This window comes from Gopherus evgoodei, chromosome 3, assembly GCF_007399415.2.
Source record: "Gopherus evgoodei ecotype Sinaloan lineage chromosome 3, rGopEvg1_v1.p, whole genome shotgun sequence".
NCBI lineage: Eukaryota > Metazoa > Chordata > Testudines > Testudinidae > Gopherus > Gopherus evgoodei.
Window position 1 is genome coordinate 20,653,080 of NC_044324.1, and position 14,814 is coordinate 20,667,893.

At 43.7% G+C, this 14,814-nt stretch overlaps 1 protein-coding gene across 4 annotated transcripts in view; it reads left to right on the top strand.

Moving 5' to 3' along the window:
• The window catches only part of PKHD1 (PKHD1 ciliary IPT domain containing fibrocystin/polyductin), a 391,543-nt gene extending 377,110 nt beyond the window's left edge, over window positions 1-14,433 (top strand). For 3 of the 4 annotated variants that reach the window (XM_030555225.1, XM_030555227.1, XM_030555226.1), the window contains 3 exons: window positions 1,064-1,222; window positions 2,573-2,716; window positions 13,136-14,433. In XM_030555225.1, coding sequence (XP_030411085.1) covers window positions 1,064-1,222; window positions 2,573-2,716; window positions 13,136-13,485 — 653 coding nt within the window. In that variant the 3' untranslated portion in view covers window positions 13,486-14,433. Of the gene's footprint in view, window positions 1-1,063; window positions 1,223-2,572; window positions 2,717-3,791; window positions 3,860-13,135 lie in introns of all 4 variants that reach the window. The other variant, XM_030555228.1, reaches the window with a different exon arrangement.
• Window positions 14,434-14,814: the final 381 nt, after the last annotated feature.

Sequence of the window (14,814 nt, forward strand, 5' to 3'; positions counted from 1 at the left end):
TTACTAAAAGTCCTGATGTTTAAATGTCTGTACGTCACTTCTGGTCAGTTGCAATTTGCCTGCCACATTGTTCCGATGGAGCCTGAGTTTGTTTAAAGGGACAAAGGCAAGTTGAAATCTAGTCAAGTTCAAATAAAAGTATTTTCAGGTATTACACCTGCCTTCAAGTCCTCATCTGCCAATGTTTGAGTTTTTTTAAATAAATCAGCAAATAAGCCTCTTAGAAATTTGTACTGAAAATATAACTCAGACAAGAACATTAAACAAATCTCCATTAAAATCAACAGAGTTGCAGATTTGGGATTGATGAGAAAATCAAGTTATAACAGAGGTGTGTTGGCCCAGGTGATTTGGCTAAATTTCAACCACCCAGTTTTGCTTGTATAGTTTCAACTGGATAAAGTGATCTTCACATTCTGTTTCATATTCTTGTGCAGTGTTATTGTACACTCCAAAGAAATGCTGCATTTAAATGGAGGGTGAAAAATTCCTAATCAGCCTAGAGAGTAACGTGGTATCTTTGGACAAAGGGAGTTATATATACAAGGTGTACAATATGTGACAGTTAATGGTTGTACTAGTAACAGTAATGATAGTCCTACTGCTTGTTTATAATGTTTTAATCGACACTGTGGAGAAGATTAACAGCACTTTAGGCCCAGTCCAGCAGAGCATGTGCTCAGCTTTAAAGACGTGAGTAGTTCTGTTGAAGACATTCTCAAAGTGCCTTTTGCTGGATCATGGCTTTAAGTCTGATATCCGAGAACAATTTCAAATTTCCAATGATCGGCACTCAGATAGCTGGTTGGGAACTGCTAGCAATAGTTCATGCCTTTAATCTAGCAGCTTTGTCAGTTCAAGAAAGGCTTCGTTACATGTTCTGTTTGGGGCCTGTGGAAGTCAATGGAAAAACTCCCATTGACTTCACTGGGCTATGATTTAGGCCCTTTCGTGAATGTATTTTCAGACATCAGTTCCTGTGTTAGTGGCCATAACCAAGTGTTCTGGCTATGAAACAAGTTTCCTAAATGTTGTAATAATCTGATATATTTTCCTCTCTCAGGTGCTGACTTCACTGTCGAGTCCCAGCCATTTACCATCTTTCCTATCCCCAAGGGAGGGAAGTCCATCACGGTCCTTGCTGCTGTGCTGGGCTCAGCGGCTTCAGTGCTAGTTATGGGTCTTCTTGTATTCTGCTGGTCCAAGAAAAGCAAAAGTTTCAGTAAGTGGGAATCCCCAGGAGAGCTCTCCATCTGCAGAGTCTCTCCCATTTCATTGGTGTCTAAAGAGTGACCCTTAAAGAGTTCCGGGCTGGTATTATTGACATTGTTCATATCTCTTGTACACATTGGGCCTGACTCAGCGGAACTCAGCTGACTCCAGCAGAGATCATGGTCTTATTGTGCTAGGCACTGTTCATACACATAATAAGACAGCTAGTCCTTGCCTCAAAGAGTCGACAATCACTGACGAAGGAAGCATTATGATCCCCGCTCTCCAGATGGGCAGCTGAGGCACACAGAAAGTAATAGCCAGGTTTTCAATGTTGCCAAAACTGTCATCAGTGGTAACTGCTGAGCACTTTGGAAAGTCATATTTCCAAGATGTCATGCAGAGAGCATAGTGAGAAATTGAACACAGGTCTCCTGAATCCCAACCCAGTGCTTTAAGCACAGGGCATCCAAGCAGAGCACTCCACAGCTTAATTACACATTGCACCCTCCTTTTTATCCAAACTGGGCAATTCTAAAAATCAGATCACGCCATATTCTCCTCTCCTTTGCATTGGAGCAATGGTGCTGAAGCCAGTGGGAGCTCAGCCCCTTTGAAATTCCAGGCTACTTATCTAGGTGTCTAAATCAGGATTTAGAAACCTAATTTTAGGCTCCTGTATTTTTTTAATCTTCACCCTTGTATTTCCCCTGTATTTAGAAGAGGAAATAATGAGGCAACTCACTGTGATGTGGCAAATATAAAGGCCCAGGTTATAACTTAAGGATGCTTTCTACCTTGTGGCCCTAAAACTGGCATAGCTTCAGGAGGAGTGCCCCAAAGCAGAAATATCCTCAGGTCTACAGTTACCAATGGAAGAGGAATGGCTGGAGAGAAACAGAGCATGGCCAGGATTTTTCTGCATGCCAGCAATCCCCAGTTGCCATCATAGTCAGATGGCGTAATTTGAGCAGCCTTCAAAGTGTACTAACCTATGCTGGGGAACTACTTCAGTATGCAAATAGCTCAGGAATGGGGAAGTACAAAAATAGTTTAAAGCCTCACTCCTGAGTTGCACTGTGTAGTAGTCTTGGCTGTGACCAGCCTGAGTTTCTAATGATGCCCAGTGTTTACTGTGAGGATCTGAAGACAGAGTTTTGCTGAAGTGAAGAAATGTGATCCCTAAAGGTAAAATGCAGTGAAGTGTAATCATAAAATAAGCCTCCTCCTTTGGGCAGAGAGAATGCACACAAGATTAGATGCCAGTTCACGAGAAATAGATTGTTTCTTAAAGTAATACTGTATCTGGCTCTGAGACCTGGATGGACTGAGAATGATGTAACTGTTTATTTCAATACAGAAACAAAGATTGGACAGGCTAATGTACCACAAGCAAAGAGCAATATGAAATCCTCCCAAATTCTGCCACAGCAGCGTTCAACTCGTGCCGATCTGCACCGTGCCCAGGAAGAGAACAAAAGAGACATTTCTGGGATAGAAAGAGGTGAGTCTGCAGAATGAGGATAACTCACATTTCCAAAGCCCCTTTCAACCAAATAGATCTTCACTCACCTTACAAGCTATGAGCTTGTGTAGATAGAAGTTATAATTTTGCCATTTAAGGATCTGGCCTAGATAGATAGATGAATCACTTTCTCCACTAGAGCTGATTACAACATTAATAGAGCTGATTACTACAAATGAATTCTCTCTCTGAACTGAAAAATGTCCAAGAGAGTAAATGTGTGGTTCAATTTTTAAATGTCTAAAGAAGTTATGGATTGAACGGTGTCAGGATTTCACCCAGTGTCAGTTTTGCCACTGATTTCAATGAAGCCACACAGGTTTTTTTGTGTTTTATTTAAATCCTCAGTTTCCAAGCATCTCTTCCAAAATTGAAGAGAAAACGTTGCATAAATATGGTTATAGTCAGAAAAAAGGCCATGTAAAAATGGCTTATTTGCTCAAACAAACTGTTGCATGTGTTTTCAGATCATATCTGTTTATGTTATTGGTAAAATTGACATGTGAGTGACAGAATCAGCCTATATTGGCAACAGATAGTCCTGATGGGTGCCATGTTCCAGAAAATCAATTGCAAGTGGTCACTTTGAAGTGAGACTATAGGCAAAATGGCAACTTTAACAATGACATTGTGGGGTTCCTTCTATCTTGGTGCTTTGATGACTCCCATCACCATAGTATGTTTATTCCCTCTCAAATAATCCAGACTAAATCTGTTCCATTTACAAGTCAAAAATAAGTCTGCCTGAAAAATGTCACCCTGGATCTGAATATAATTTTTGTTTACACTCTCTTTGGCACCATCAATGTGCTCAGCGCTTACGAGTTACAAACATTGTGGTAATCCCTGCCCCAAAGAGATTACAGTGCCAACTCCCTTTGAGGGATGTTTCTTAGGCCACACCCTCTGCTCAGCATTTTCTAGTGGTTGGTATAGATGGCTCCCTGCTCAGCATGCTGGCTTTTGTGAATCCCATTCTCAGGTGTGTATCTCTCTCCATGCATTGTGTAGGAACTTGGACACCTAACCCAAGGTTCTGAATTCTCCTAAGTAGCAAGGTGCCTAAAAGTTGCCACATCCACCCTAATTGAATTGGCCTCGGTAGCACTGACCCCCGACTTGGTAAGGCAACTCCCATCTTTTCTTGTGCTGTGTATTTATACCTTCCTACTGTATTTTCCACTCCATGCATCTGATGAAGTGGGTTTTAGCCCACAAAAGCTTATGCCCAAATAAATTTGTTAGTCTCTAAGGTGCCACAAGGACTCCTCATTGTTTTTGCTGATACAGACTAACACGGCTACCACTCTGAAACCAAAGTGCCTTTTTGTGAATCTAGTCCTTAGGTTCCTAAATCTCATTAAAATCAATGAGACTTGGGCTCCTAAGTGCTGACAGGTACATCTACACTTCTGGCTGGAAATATAATTCCCTGATCAAGGATACATACCTTCATTAGCTCTGATCAACCAGGTGTGCTAAAAACAGAAGTTTAGCTGCAGCTGTGCAAGCAGTGGGAGGGGCTAGCAGTGCGAGTATGTGCCTAGCACCTCAGATAGGTATATATTCAGGGTGGCTGGTCCTTCCTGCAGCTCGAGCCACCACCTCTACAATCTATTTTTACAATATTAGTTTGATCAGAGCTAGAGTGAGTATGTCTCTGCACTGCGAATTACATCTCCAATTGAAGCGTGCACATGCCCTAAACTGCTTTTGAATCTGGGATGTAGGCTTCCAAGTCATGTGTTTTTAACAGCTTTACCGATAGCTGGATGTTTGAGATTACTATGACTGATGCTACTGCTGATTGGCTAGGAATTGTACACACAACTAGTTTATGGGTCCAGGTTAAGGGCAGGGCAAAACATTTTTTACCAAAACTTTTTGGGATGAAAAATGAAGTTTCAGTGACACTGAAATGTTTCACAAATATGTGTCAGTTTCACCAAATTGTTTAGAAAACAAAAACAATTTACACAACCTTCAACATTTGATTTCAACATTGACAAAACATTTTGAGTTTTTAAAATATTTCCTTTACTTTTATTTGTTTTTAATTCAAAAACATTTTTAAATGGTCAAAATCAAAATGAAAGATATTGTTTGACACAAAACAATTTTTTTTCTCAGCTTTTCAATTTGCTGATTTTTTTTTTTAAAGTTTATTTTCAGCCTGACCCAGAACAGATTTTTGGTGACTTTTTTTTTCAAAATTGCCAGTGAACTAAAAATTTGCCCAGCTGTAGCCGTGATTTCACCCTTTGTCATTTAGACTGGGGCAGGGACTGCTATTTACTGTATGAATTCTCGCTCTGACCTGAAAATTTACAGGAGAGTAAATGTGTGGTTCAGTTTTTAAGTGTCTATAGAATTTATGGGTGAAATCCTGACCCCATTCAGTCCAGTGTCAGTTGTGTCAATGTCAGTTTCATAAAGAGCATAGGACAAGCGGGCCTCAGCCTTTTCAGGCTGCTAGATGCTACTGCAACATAAGGTTATGTCTTCACTACCGGCCGGATCAACAGGCAGCAATCGATCCAGTGTGGATCGATATTGTGACTAGTCTAGATGCGATAAATCAAGTGCTCTCCCGTCAACTCCTGTACTCCACGAGGGTGAGAGGCACAGGCAGAGTCGATGGGGGAGCAGCAGCAGTCGGCTCACAGTAGTGAAGACACCATGGTAAATTGATCTAAGTACGTCGACTTCAGCTACATTATTCATGTAGATGAAGTTGCGTAACTTAGATCGATTCCCCCCCCCCCCCCCCCCGCGCAAGCGTAGGCCAGGCCTAGGTGATTAATAATAATAGAGCATATGAATAGCTAGTATACACTAATCATTAAACACTCTAGGAGCTTTCAGGATGAAAGCCATTGTTACCAAGGTAAGTTAATTTGGGGATGATTAGTCTAATATGCATCGTGCATATTTCTGAGTCAGTCCGGGCACATTTTCATACTGTCCATGCCAGACCCATTCAGTGCTGTCCTTTTTCTGTAGGCCTTTTCATGGTTGCATGTTTTGACCAGCTATATAAAACCATAAGTCAAAAAGCAGTCCCATTCCCCTGTTTTTCCTTGTTTTGCTCCTCTAGCTTTTTTTTGAGGGGGCAGGGGAAAGTAATCTTTTCTCATAATGATTTACTGATCAAACAAAACTCCCTCTGAGGTCACAGCCATAGCAGATACCTTTAGGGGCGTGCACCTGGCACCGGGCTCCACCAAACAGCAAAAAGTATTGGTTTCCACCTTAACAAACTTGGATGGGCTCCTCCAGCTGTCGCCTGTTGAGAGCAAAGATCTGAATCCATTTCTCAGCCCATCCTGGAATCCTGACTGAACCACACACACACATTCCGGTGCTGGGTATTTTTTCCACCTCCTGCCCTAAATTTTGTGGATTGCATAAGAGGCTAGTTTGAGTTTCGTCTTCTTATTTTAATTAGCGTCCATCACAAAAGCAGAGGAGGAGAGAGAAGGGAAATGCTGCAGTTTATATGTTTTGATATTTGCCATACTTCTCCAAAACACAGCATTCAACTGTGTGCCTTAGGATACATACAAATTCATTTTTTATCTAATTTGTCTGAGATCTAAGCTTCCTGTGGAGGTCTGAGATCAAAGGATCTGATTCCGTCTGATGTCGACTCTGACACACAATGTGTGCTGACTTAGTTCTGTCTATAAACTCGCAGTGGGAGGCTGCCATATTCCCTTGGCACCTTTACATAGTGAACTTTCATTTCTGCTGGGGAGCCTGACAGGTACAGTGTTGATTGGAGCCATTGTGTAAATAATTCATGGAGAGATTTTTGTCAGAAAAAGGAAATCCAGCCACTTACAGTCTTTTAGGAATTGTTGCAAGACAAAGAGATTCCCCGATATGTTCAAATCTAAACAAGGATAACAATATCTTAAGCAAATTTAATGTGTGTGACTTGAAATGCCTAATGTTTGATTTCCCCTTATTTAAAATAATGTTGGTTTTGGAGCGAGAGACAATCAAAGCTACAGTCATTTTTGTTTAGTTTCTCCCTTACGTTTTTTTTCCCTATGAAGAAATCCCATATTTCTAATCCAACAAGATGTTTGGGATCTTTATTATAATTTCTGTGATCATGAACAGGACTTAGATTACAACATCTTCTGGGTAGAGACCATCCCTTTGTTATATGTTTGTACAGGGCCCAACACATGGATACTAGGGCCTTAGGCAGTGTGACAATACTGATGATGGTGGTGGATATACCAATAGATTCTAGACCAAAGGGGACCAGGAGATCATCTGGTCTGACCTCCTGTATAATGACAAAGAGTCCTGTGGCACCTTATAGACTAACAGAAGTATTAAAGCATAAGCTTTCATGGGTGAATACCCACTTTGTCAGATACATGCGCCATTGAATTTCACCTAGTTACTCCTGTATTGTGCCCAATAACTTGTGCTTGACCAAAGCACAATTTCCCAAAAGCCATCCAGTCTTCACCTGAAGACATCAAGAGATGTCTTCTCTCACTGCTAAAAAATTATGCCTTATTTCTAATTTCAATGTGTCTTGCTTCAGCTTCCAACCAGTGATTCTTTATTTACCTTTCTCTGGTAGATTGAAGAGCCCTTTAGTGCCCAATATTTCTCCCCATGAAGTTACCTATGTATGGCAATCAAAGTCACCTTTCAGTCTTCTTTTTGAGAAGTTAAACAGACTCAGTTCTTTTGAGTCTCTCACTGGAAGGCATTTCTCCAACCCTTGAATCATTTTTATGGTTCTTTTCTGCACCTTTTCCAATTTTTCAATATGTTTTTTAAGGTGGGCACCAGAGCGGCATGCAGTATTCCACTAGCCAATTCAGCAATGCCAAATATAGCAGTAAAATCAGCTCCTTGCTCCTGTTTACTACTCTGCTGTTTATATATCCAAGGATTTCATTAGCCACTTTGCCACACTATTGCACTGGAATATAGGTCCACTATGATCCCTAAATCCTTTTCAGAGTCACTTTTTTCAAGGATATGCTCCTCTGGTCTAAGTGTGGCCTGCATGCCTTGTTCCTAGATGTATAACTTTGCATTAGGCTGTATTAAAAGAAAATGCATTGTCTGAATGTTTTCCCCTTCCAAGCGATTCAGCTTTCTCAGTGTGACTGCCCTATCCTTGTGATTATGTACCACTCCACCAATCTTTGTGTCACCCACAAATTTTATCAGCACCGATTTTAAATTTATTCCCTTTTGTTTATGAAAGTGTTGAACAGTGTCAGGCCTAATACCAATCCCTGCAGAACCCCACTAGAAGCACCCCAATTGATGTTGATTCCCTTTTGGCAACTATATTTAGAGATCTGTCAGTTCACCAGTACTTAATCAATTTATCAGGTGCTTTAGTGATAGGGTATAGTGCTCATTTTTTAATCAGAATGTTATGCGGTACTAAATCTTACAAAAAGTCTAAGTCCGATTCCATCTACGCCATTACCTTTATGAACCAAACTTGTAATGCTCTCCAAAAATGAGATCAGGTTTGCTTGACAAGACCCGTTTGCCATAAAAGACATACCAGTCTGAAAAGAACTTGATATAAATCAAATACAGCATAATGACTTAGCTATTGTAAAAGATCATGCACCAGTGTCACCACTACATCAGTATGGATCCCTAATGTTTTCTCTTATACCAGGTCTTACACTTGTCTATTTGTGTAAAAATATGGCTTCCTTCACTGTAAATAGATTTCATCCTCACGACAGCTCTGGAAAATGGGGAAGCGCCATTATCCCCATCTTCCCGATAGGCACAGGGTAGATTAAGTGACTTGCCCAAGGTCACACAGAAGGTCAATGGCCAAGCCAGAACTAGAACGCTCAAGTCCCTGGCCAATGCCCTCTATACTGCTGTGGCTTAATTCGCTTTGTGTCAGTGTAGCACATCTTCATTTGGGGTCTGTGCCAGGTAACTGCACCAATCAGAGCACATTTTCCTAACAGGGATGAGATCTACATTAGAGTCCAAGGGGCACTAAATGCACATGCTGTAGGTCGGTTGTTTTGCTAAGGGTTTATCATGCTGGTTAAAGTGCATCATAGTCCGACCTCCTGTATTATTAGTCCTGCCTTGAGCGCAAGGGACTGGACCAGATGACCTCTCGAGGTCCCTTCTAGTTCTATGATTCTGTATTGCAGTCCATTAAATTTCACCCAGATACCCTTATATGGAACCCAACGACTTTAGTTAGAAAAAAGTGTTTCAATCCTCAGGAACCTAAACCATTGTGTGCCACAGGCAAAGACCAGGAGAGTCTGAGGTGCAATGACAGGATGGAAAATGCCCAGATGACCCCAGCAGACAATCCTTGCCTCGTGCTACAGAGGAAGGCAAAGACGTCTCCAAGGTCCCTGCCAGATAACTGTGGATAGTGGTGAGGGGCACAATTGAAAGGTTCTGTGGGGACACGTGACCGCCCCATGTGTTGCCTCTGCCTCCACCCCCTGAAACTTGATATGTAGGTAGACAACATACACTAGCAACTACTCCTCTTCCTCCTGCTTTCTGTCCTGTGACTGGCCAGCCCCTTGCAGAGCTTACAGCCCTCCCACAAACCTGGACTATCCCCAATCGATTTAGGAAGGGCTCAAAACAAGGCCAAGAAATGGGGCAATTCAGCTGGGATGCACAGTCCCCTGTCCGCCATCAGGGTGGGTGGCTCCAGGGTGGGATGGTGCATGGGGCTGGATCAGCTCAGTTAACAAGAAGTTGGAGAATTATCAGTCACTTTTTGTTGGAGGGGGAAATACACACCCTAAATTGCATTCTTCCTGATAGGCACATTGGAGGCTGCTGCTGTTTCAATGCACCCCTACCTGCTGGGGGTGCATTAAAGCAGCAGCAAGGTCTACCATCCCTTTCCCACTCTCTCCCTTCCCCTACCTCCTTCTCCCCTCATGCACCCCGAGGACTCTCGGGCTGGATGGGGCTCTACCAGAGCTATCTGGCACATAGCACACTGTATCTTGAAGATGTCCCCTTGACTCACCTGAGCAGGCAGTCTGCTAAGCAGACAGTGGGAAGTGCTGGGACTCCTGCAGCAGGGAAGGAGAAGCAGCCCCATGAAGCCCAGGGAATGGTGTTTAGGAGCTCAGCCCCCTGCCAGCCTCCCTGCTGCTTCCTTCTTCCCCATGCTTCATAGACACACAGGGAGTGCCACCACCTGGGGGAGGCACTGCCTCCTTACTGATGGGCATCCTGGCAAGATGTCTACTGAGAAATCTGGGGGGCATGTGACCCCCACACACACACATCACCACTGGTCTCTGCCAATCTAACCTGAGGAAAAATTCCTTCCCAACCCCAAATCTAGCAAGCATTTAGACCCTAAGCACATATTTGAGACCCACCAGCCAGGCATCTGAGCATTGGCCCACATTGCTCAGTGTTCCATCTCCAGTTGTGGCCTGTCTCTTGATGCTTCAGAGGAAGGCTAACCCCACTTCCCCTTCTGAATACATCTGGCAATTGTGCATCAGGATTAAAAGTCATTCCTGACCCTTGCAGATTCCTGACTGAAGTCCTGAAACATAAGATTTGATTGCAATCGTTGTCGGAATGCGGAGCCGCAAAGGTTGTAAGCAGGCTGAGAGCAATGCAACAGAATATTACAGTAACACCTTGTGGCAGGGTGACGATTCACTGGCACGGCACCTCCTGCTGATCAGCCTGGGAATTAGCTCTTCCAGCCTGGCGCACCCTCTGCAGGCCGGTGTCTCGCCTGCCCCTGCCCCCGTGTCCCTTCTGGACCCCAATGCCCCTCTACATCAGGGTTCTGCCCCCAGCAGCAACCCCTAATCTGGGTCTCCCCAGCCAGGGGAACTCCCAAATCTCTATCCCCACCTCACCTCAGTGGCTACTGCCAGTCTCCTTCTAGCCCCCGCTCACTGGGGCAGACTGCAGTGTGTAAACCACTCACCATCTGCAAGAGGGGTTAGGACTTGCTGCCTTTGCCTGTCTCTGGGCTACCTCCCTGCAGCCCCAGTACCCTTTTAGCCTTCTTAGCAAGGCCTGCAGCCTGGAGTTTTACTAGGCTGGAGCTCCCCAGCTCCCTCTGCCCTCCCCCAGCACTGCTCCACCTCAGGTACCCTTCTCAGCTACCAGGCAGCCAGGCCCTTCTCTCTCAGGAAGCAAGAGAGAGTGTGCGCTAGCTTCTGTCCTACTGCCCTCTTATAAGGGCCAGCTGAGCCCTGATTAAGGTGGCCACAGCTGTGGCAGCTTCCCCCATCAACCTCCCTTTTCCCATCCGCAGCCCTCTCCAGTGCTGCTTTTACCCCTGCTCTGCAAGAGTAGGGCACCTGCCCCAATACACACCTAGAGACTCCAACAAAGATAGGGACCCCGCTGCGCTAGGCACCGTATAAACATATAAACGTTGCAACCTAAATAAACTTAAGGGGAGAGGGGAACCAGATGCACAGTCAGATGAAGTGATTTGCCCAAGGCCACACAAATGAATTGCCCATGGTCAGTGGCAGAGCTTGGACTAGAAACAGCTTTTTCTAACTCCCAGCCCAGTGCCCTCTCCCTAGCTGCACTGGCTCACTTCGTGGCATCGGGATCACGTTTTCTCAGTTTACAAAACAAAACAATGATTTTTCTTCCCACCAGCCCTGCAAACGCAGGGTCCACTCTTACAGCACTTACTCCAGCAAAGTTGCTATTGACTTCAGAGGGAGCTTTACTGGAGTAAGGACTGCAAGACTCTGCCTGTCACCTAAGATGTGAAAAGCATGCTGGGCTCTTCCTGCATCTTCCATCATCACTAGTTACAAAGACTCCACAGACGGAGCTTGCTGCCAGTGGTGGGATTGAATCCATAGCTGTGCTAGCTCGGCAGTGTTAAGGAAAGTAGTGTCGTGGCTTTGCCAGTAATGTCAGCAGATGTCACCTGGGGCAGGTGGAATAAGACTAGGGACTGGTCTATTCTAACACTGTAAGTCAATCTAAGTTCCGCCAACTCAGTTACGTATGTTACGAAACTGAAGTTGAGGTAACTTAGCTTGACTTACAGCAGCGTCTACACCGCGCTATGTCGATGGGAGATGCTGTTCCATTGACATACCTTCCGCCTCTCGAGGAGGTGGAGTATAGGTGTTGACGGGAGAGTGCTCTCCTATTGATTTAGCATGTCTTCACCAGACCCACTAAATCGACACCGCTGCATCAATCACAGCGGTGCCGATTTAGCAGGTCATTGAGATATGGCCTAGATTTGCATCGGAAGCATATACCTGGATTATTTATTTATTTATTTATTTAGCAAAGATTTTAGCAACTGTACAAAGCACCCAAAATAAGAATAAGAAGCAGTCTGCTTGCATGCACCCCAATGCAGGATTGGAGCTTTAGAAGACAATGTCAGCTTAAAAGTCATGTGTTGTCACAAAATCAGTTGCTTTACCTCTGTGCCCGACAACACTGTAGGTTATTAAGAATGCTTGCTTTTTGCATTTTCCACTTTGGATAATTAAAATAAATTATTCCGGTTTCATGTTTGTGTTTTCAGTCAACATTACTTTCGTTTTTCAGTCATTTTATTTTTCATGTCCCTTGAGCTGTCTTGTCTGAGTTCCAAACACCGGCGGGGGGGGAAAGGGTCATGCTTTATAGTACGCTTCCATTTAGAAATGACTCACAAAGGGGTTATTAAATGCATGTAGCAGACATGAATACTCTGTGTTATGGGTGGTCATAAGCAACCTATTAGCCCATTTAACTCCATACCAATCTTTAGCCCATTTATTGAAACACCTAGTAATCAATGATAAACCTTTTAGAATCTATTTGTGAATGGCACCTTAATATAAAATGTGAGAAAAACAACTGTTGTCCTATGAATAATTGGTGTTAAGTGTGGAGATATTTAATTGCTGGTATGTTTTATATCAACATATTTTTACAATTTGTTTATAAGGGGTTAATAAATGACTAATAGATATTCAATATATGTTTAAAGATTGTTATAGAGCAGTGGCTCTCAACTTTTTTACTGGTGACCCCTTTCACACAGCAAGCCTCTGAGTGTGACCCCCCCCTTATAAATTGAAAACACTTTTTAATATATTTACCACCATTATAAATGCTGGAGGCAAAGCAGGGTTTGGGGTGGAGGCTGACGGCTCACGACCCCCCATATAATAACCTTGCGACCCCGTGAGGGGTCCCGACCCCCAGTTTGAGAACCCCTGAAGTGTACTAATTAAAGTGCAATTTCCCTTTAACAGTCATTTTCCAGTAACCACCACACTTCAGTTAGCAAAAGGCTCTAGAATGGGGCAGAGACATAAACAGGAAGGGAAGAAAAAGACAGGGATCTACTGGTAAGATAAAGAGTAAAAGGATTTTGTCTTGCAGATACGGAAGCAAATGGAGTACCAGGAAACACAGCAAGACAGATAAAGGAATTGCACCAACAGACGGTTAAAGCCATGTCAGTGCAGAAGATAAGTACTGTTGAACATAAGAGGAAGAGTAGAGAGAACTTATCCATGGCTAGGAAACATGACAGCAGCCATCCATTACATGGAAAAACAGCTCTGTGGGGTTCTCTGGAACTTCAGCAGTGTGGTGCCAAGGAGTTCTGTGACTGGAAGGATACCCATCAGCAGCTGTTTGCTTGCACCCGCAGAAAAGAGATGGGAAGAGGGGAACCTGTGCCCCAGAATGTGAACAGAGAGAGGGAGGAGGCGGCTGTGGGATCTTGAGGAGATGTGTAAGGGAAAGGATGAGCTGTGGCACCATCAACATGAAATATTTTCTAGGAGGGAATCCATTGGAACATGGGAACCTGAGATGCTTCTTCCACTGGTGTGGGCAGAAAAAGCATGTTAGCCCATCTGCTCGGCCATGCAGACCCTCACATTGTGTTTTTTTTTAACTAGGTGAGACTAGAAAAGCCTTAAAAGTGCCCAGGTTGTTACTGGACTTTGATGGCCACTAACCATAAAGGAAACAGTGCCTACTTCTAGTTCAGTTGCTTCAATTTGCTCTAACTCTGCCCAGGCTCATTCTAGGTCATCTAGGATTGTAGAGCTGGCCCCTGTTTTTATAGGAAGTCCCACAAGTGGTCCTGGCTCTCCTGTATGTCTCCTCTGAAAGAAGGCATTTACAGCAACACCAGGGCCTCCCTATGATTATGTTGGGGTGCTGGTCCAGGATTGGCTCAGAGAACAGTCAGTCACATGTAGACTCACCCACACTCGCTTCTGCACCACCCCAGGCTCATAGTTTCATCGGGACAGATGCTCAGCTGGTGTAAACCAATGTAGCTCCATTAATGAGGCAGATCCTTAGCTGACTCAAATGGAGCAGTGCAGATTCCCACCAGCTAAGGATCAGGCCCATGGATTTGAAGGCCAGAAGGGACCATCCTTTCTACCTCCTGCATCACACAGATTGTAGAATTTCACCCAAGTCCTGCAGTGGCCAGAATTATTCTCCCTGACTATGTAAATGAACAGGATGGGATCCAGTGACTTGGGGGCTGAACGAGAAGCTAGCACTTGGAAAGACATTCACCTGAAATCCGATGATTTGGACACCATTGCTTTCCGCGTATCCAACACAGCCTAATACAGATGCCTTGACATGGTGGAAGAAGCATTCGGCATACAGTAACTCCTCATTTAACATTGTAGTTATGTTCCTGAAAAATGCGACTTTAAGCGAAACGATGTTAAGCAAATCCAATTTCCTCATGAGAATTAATGTAAATGGGGGTGGGGGGTTAGGTTCCAGGGAAATTTTTTTTCACTAGAAAAAAACTATATATTTTTTATATATACACACACACAGTATATGTTTTAAACAAACAATTTAATACTGTTCACAGCTATGATGATTGTGAAGCTTGGTTGAGGTGGTGAAAGAGGGTGGGATATTTCCCAGGGAATGCCTAGCTGCTAAATCAGTGGTTCTCAAACTTTCGTACTAGTGACACCTTTCACATAGCAATCCTCTGAGTGCGACCCCCCCCATATAAATTAAAAATACCTTTTTATATATTTACCACCATTATAAATGCTGGAGGCAAA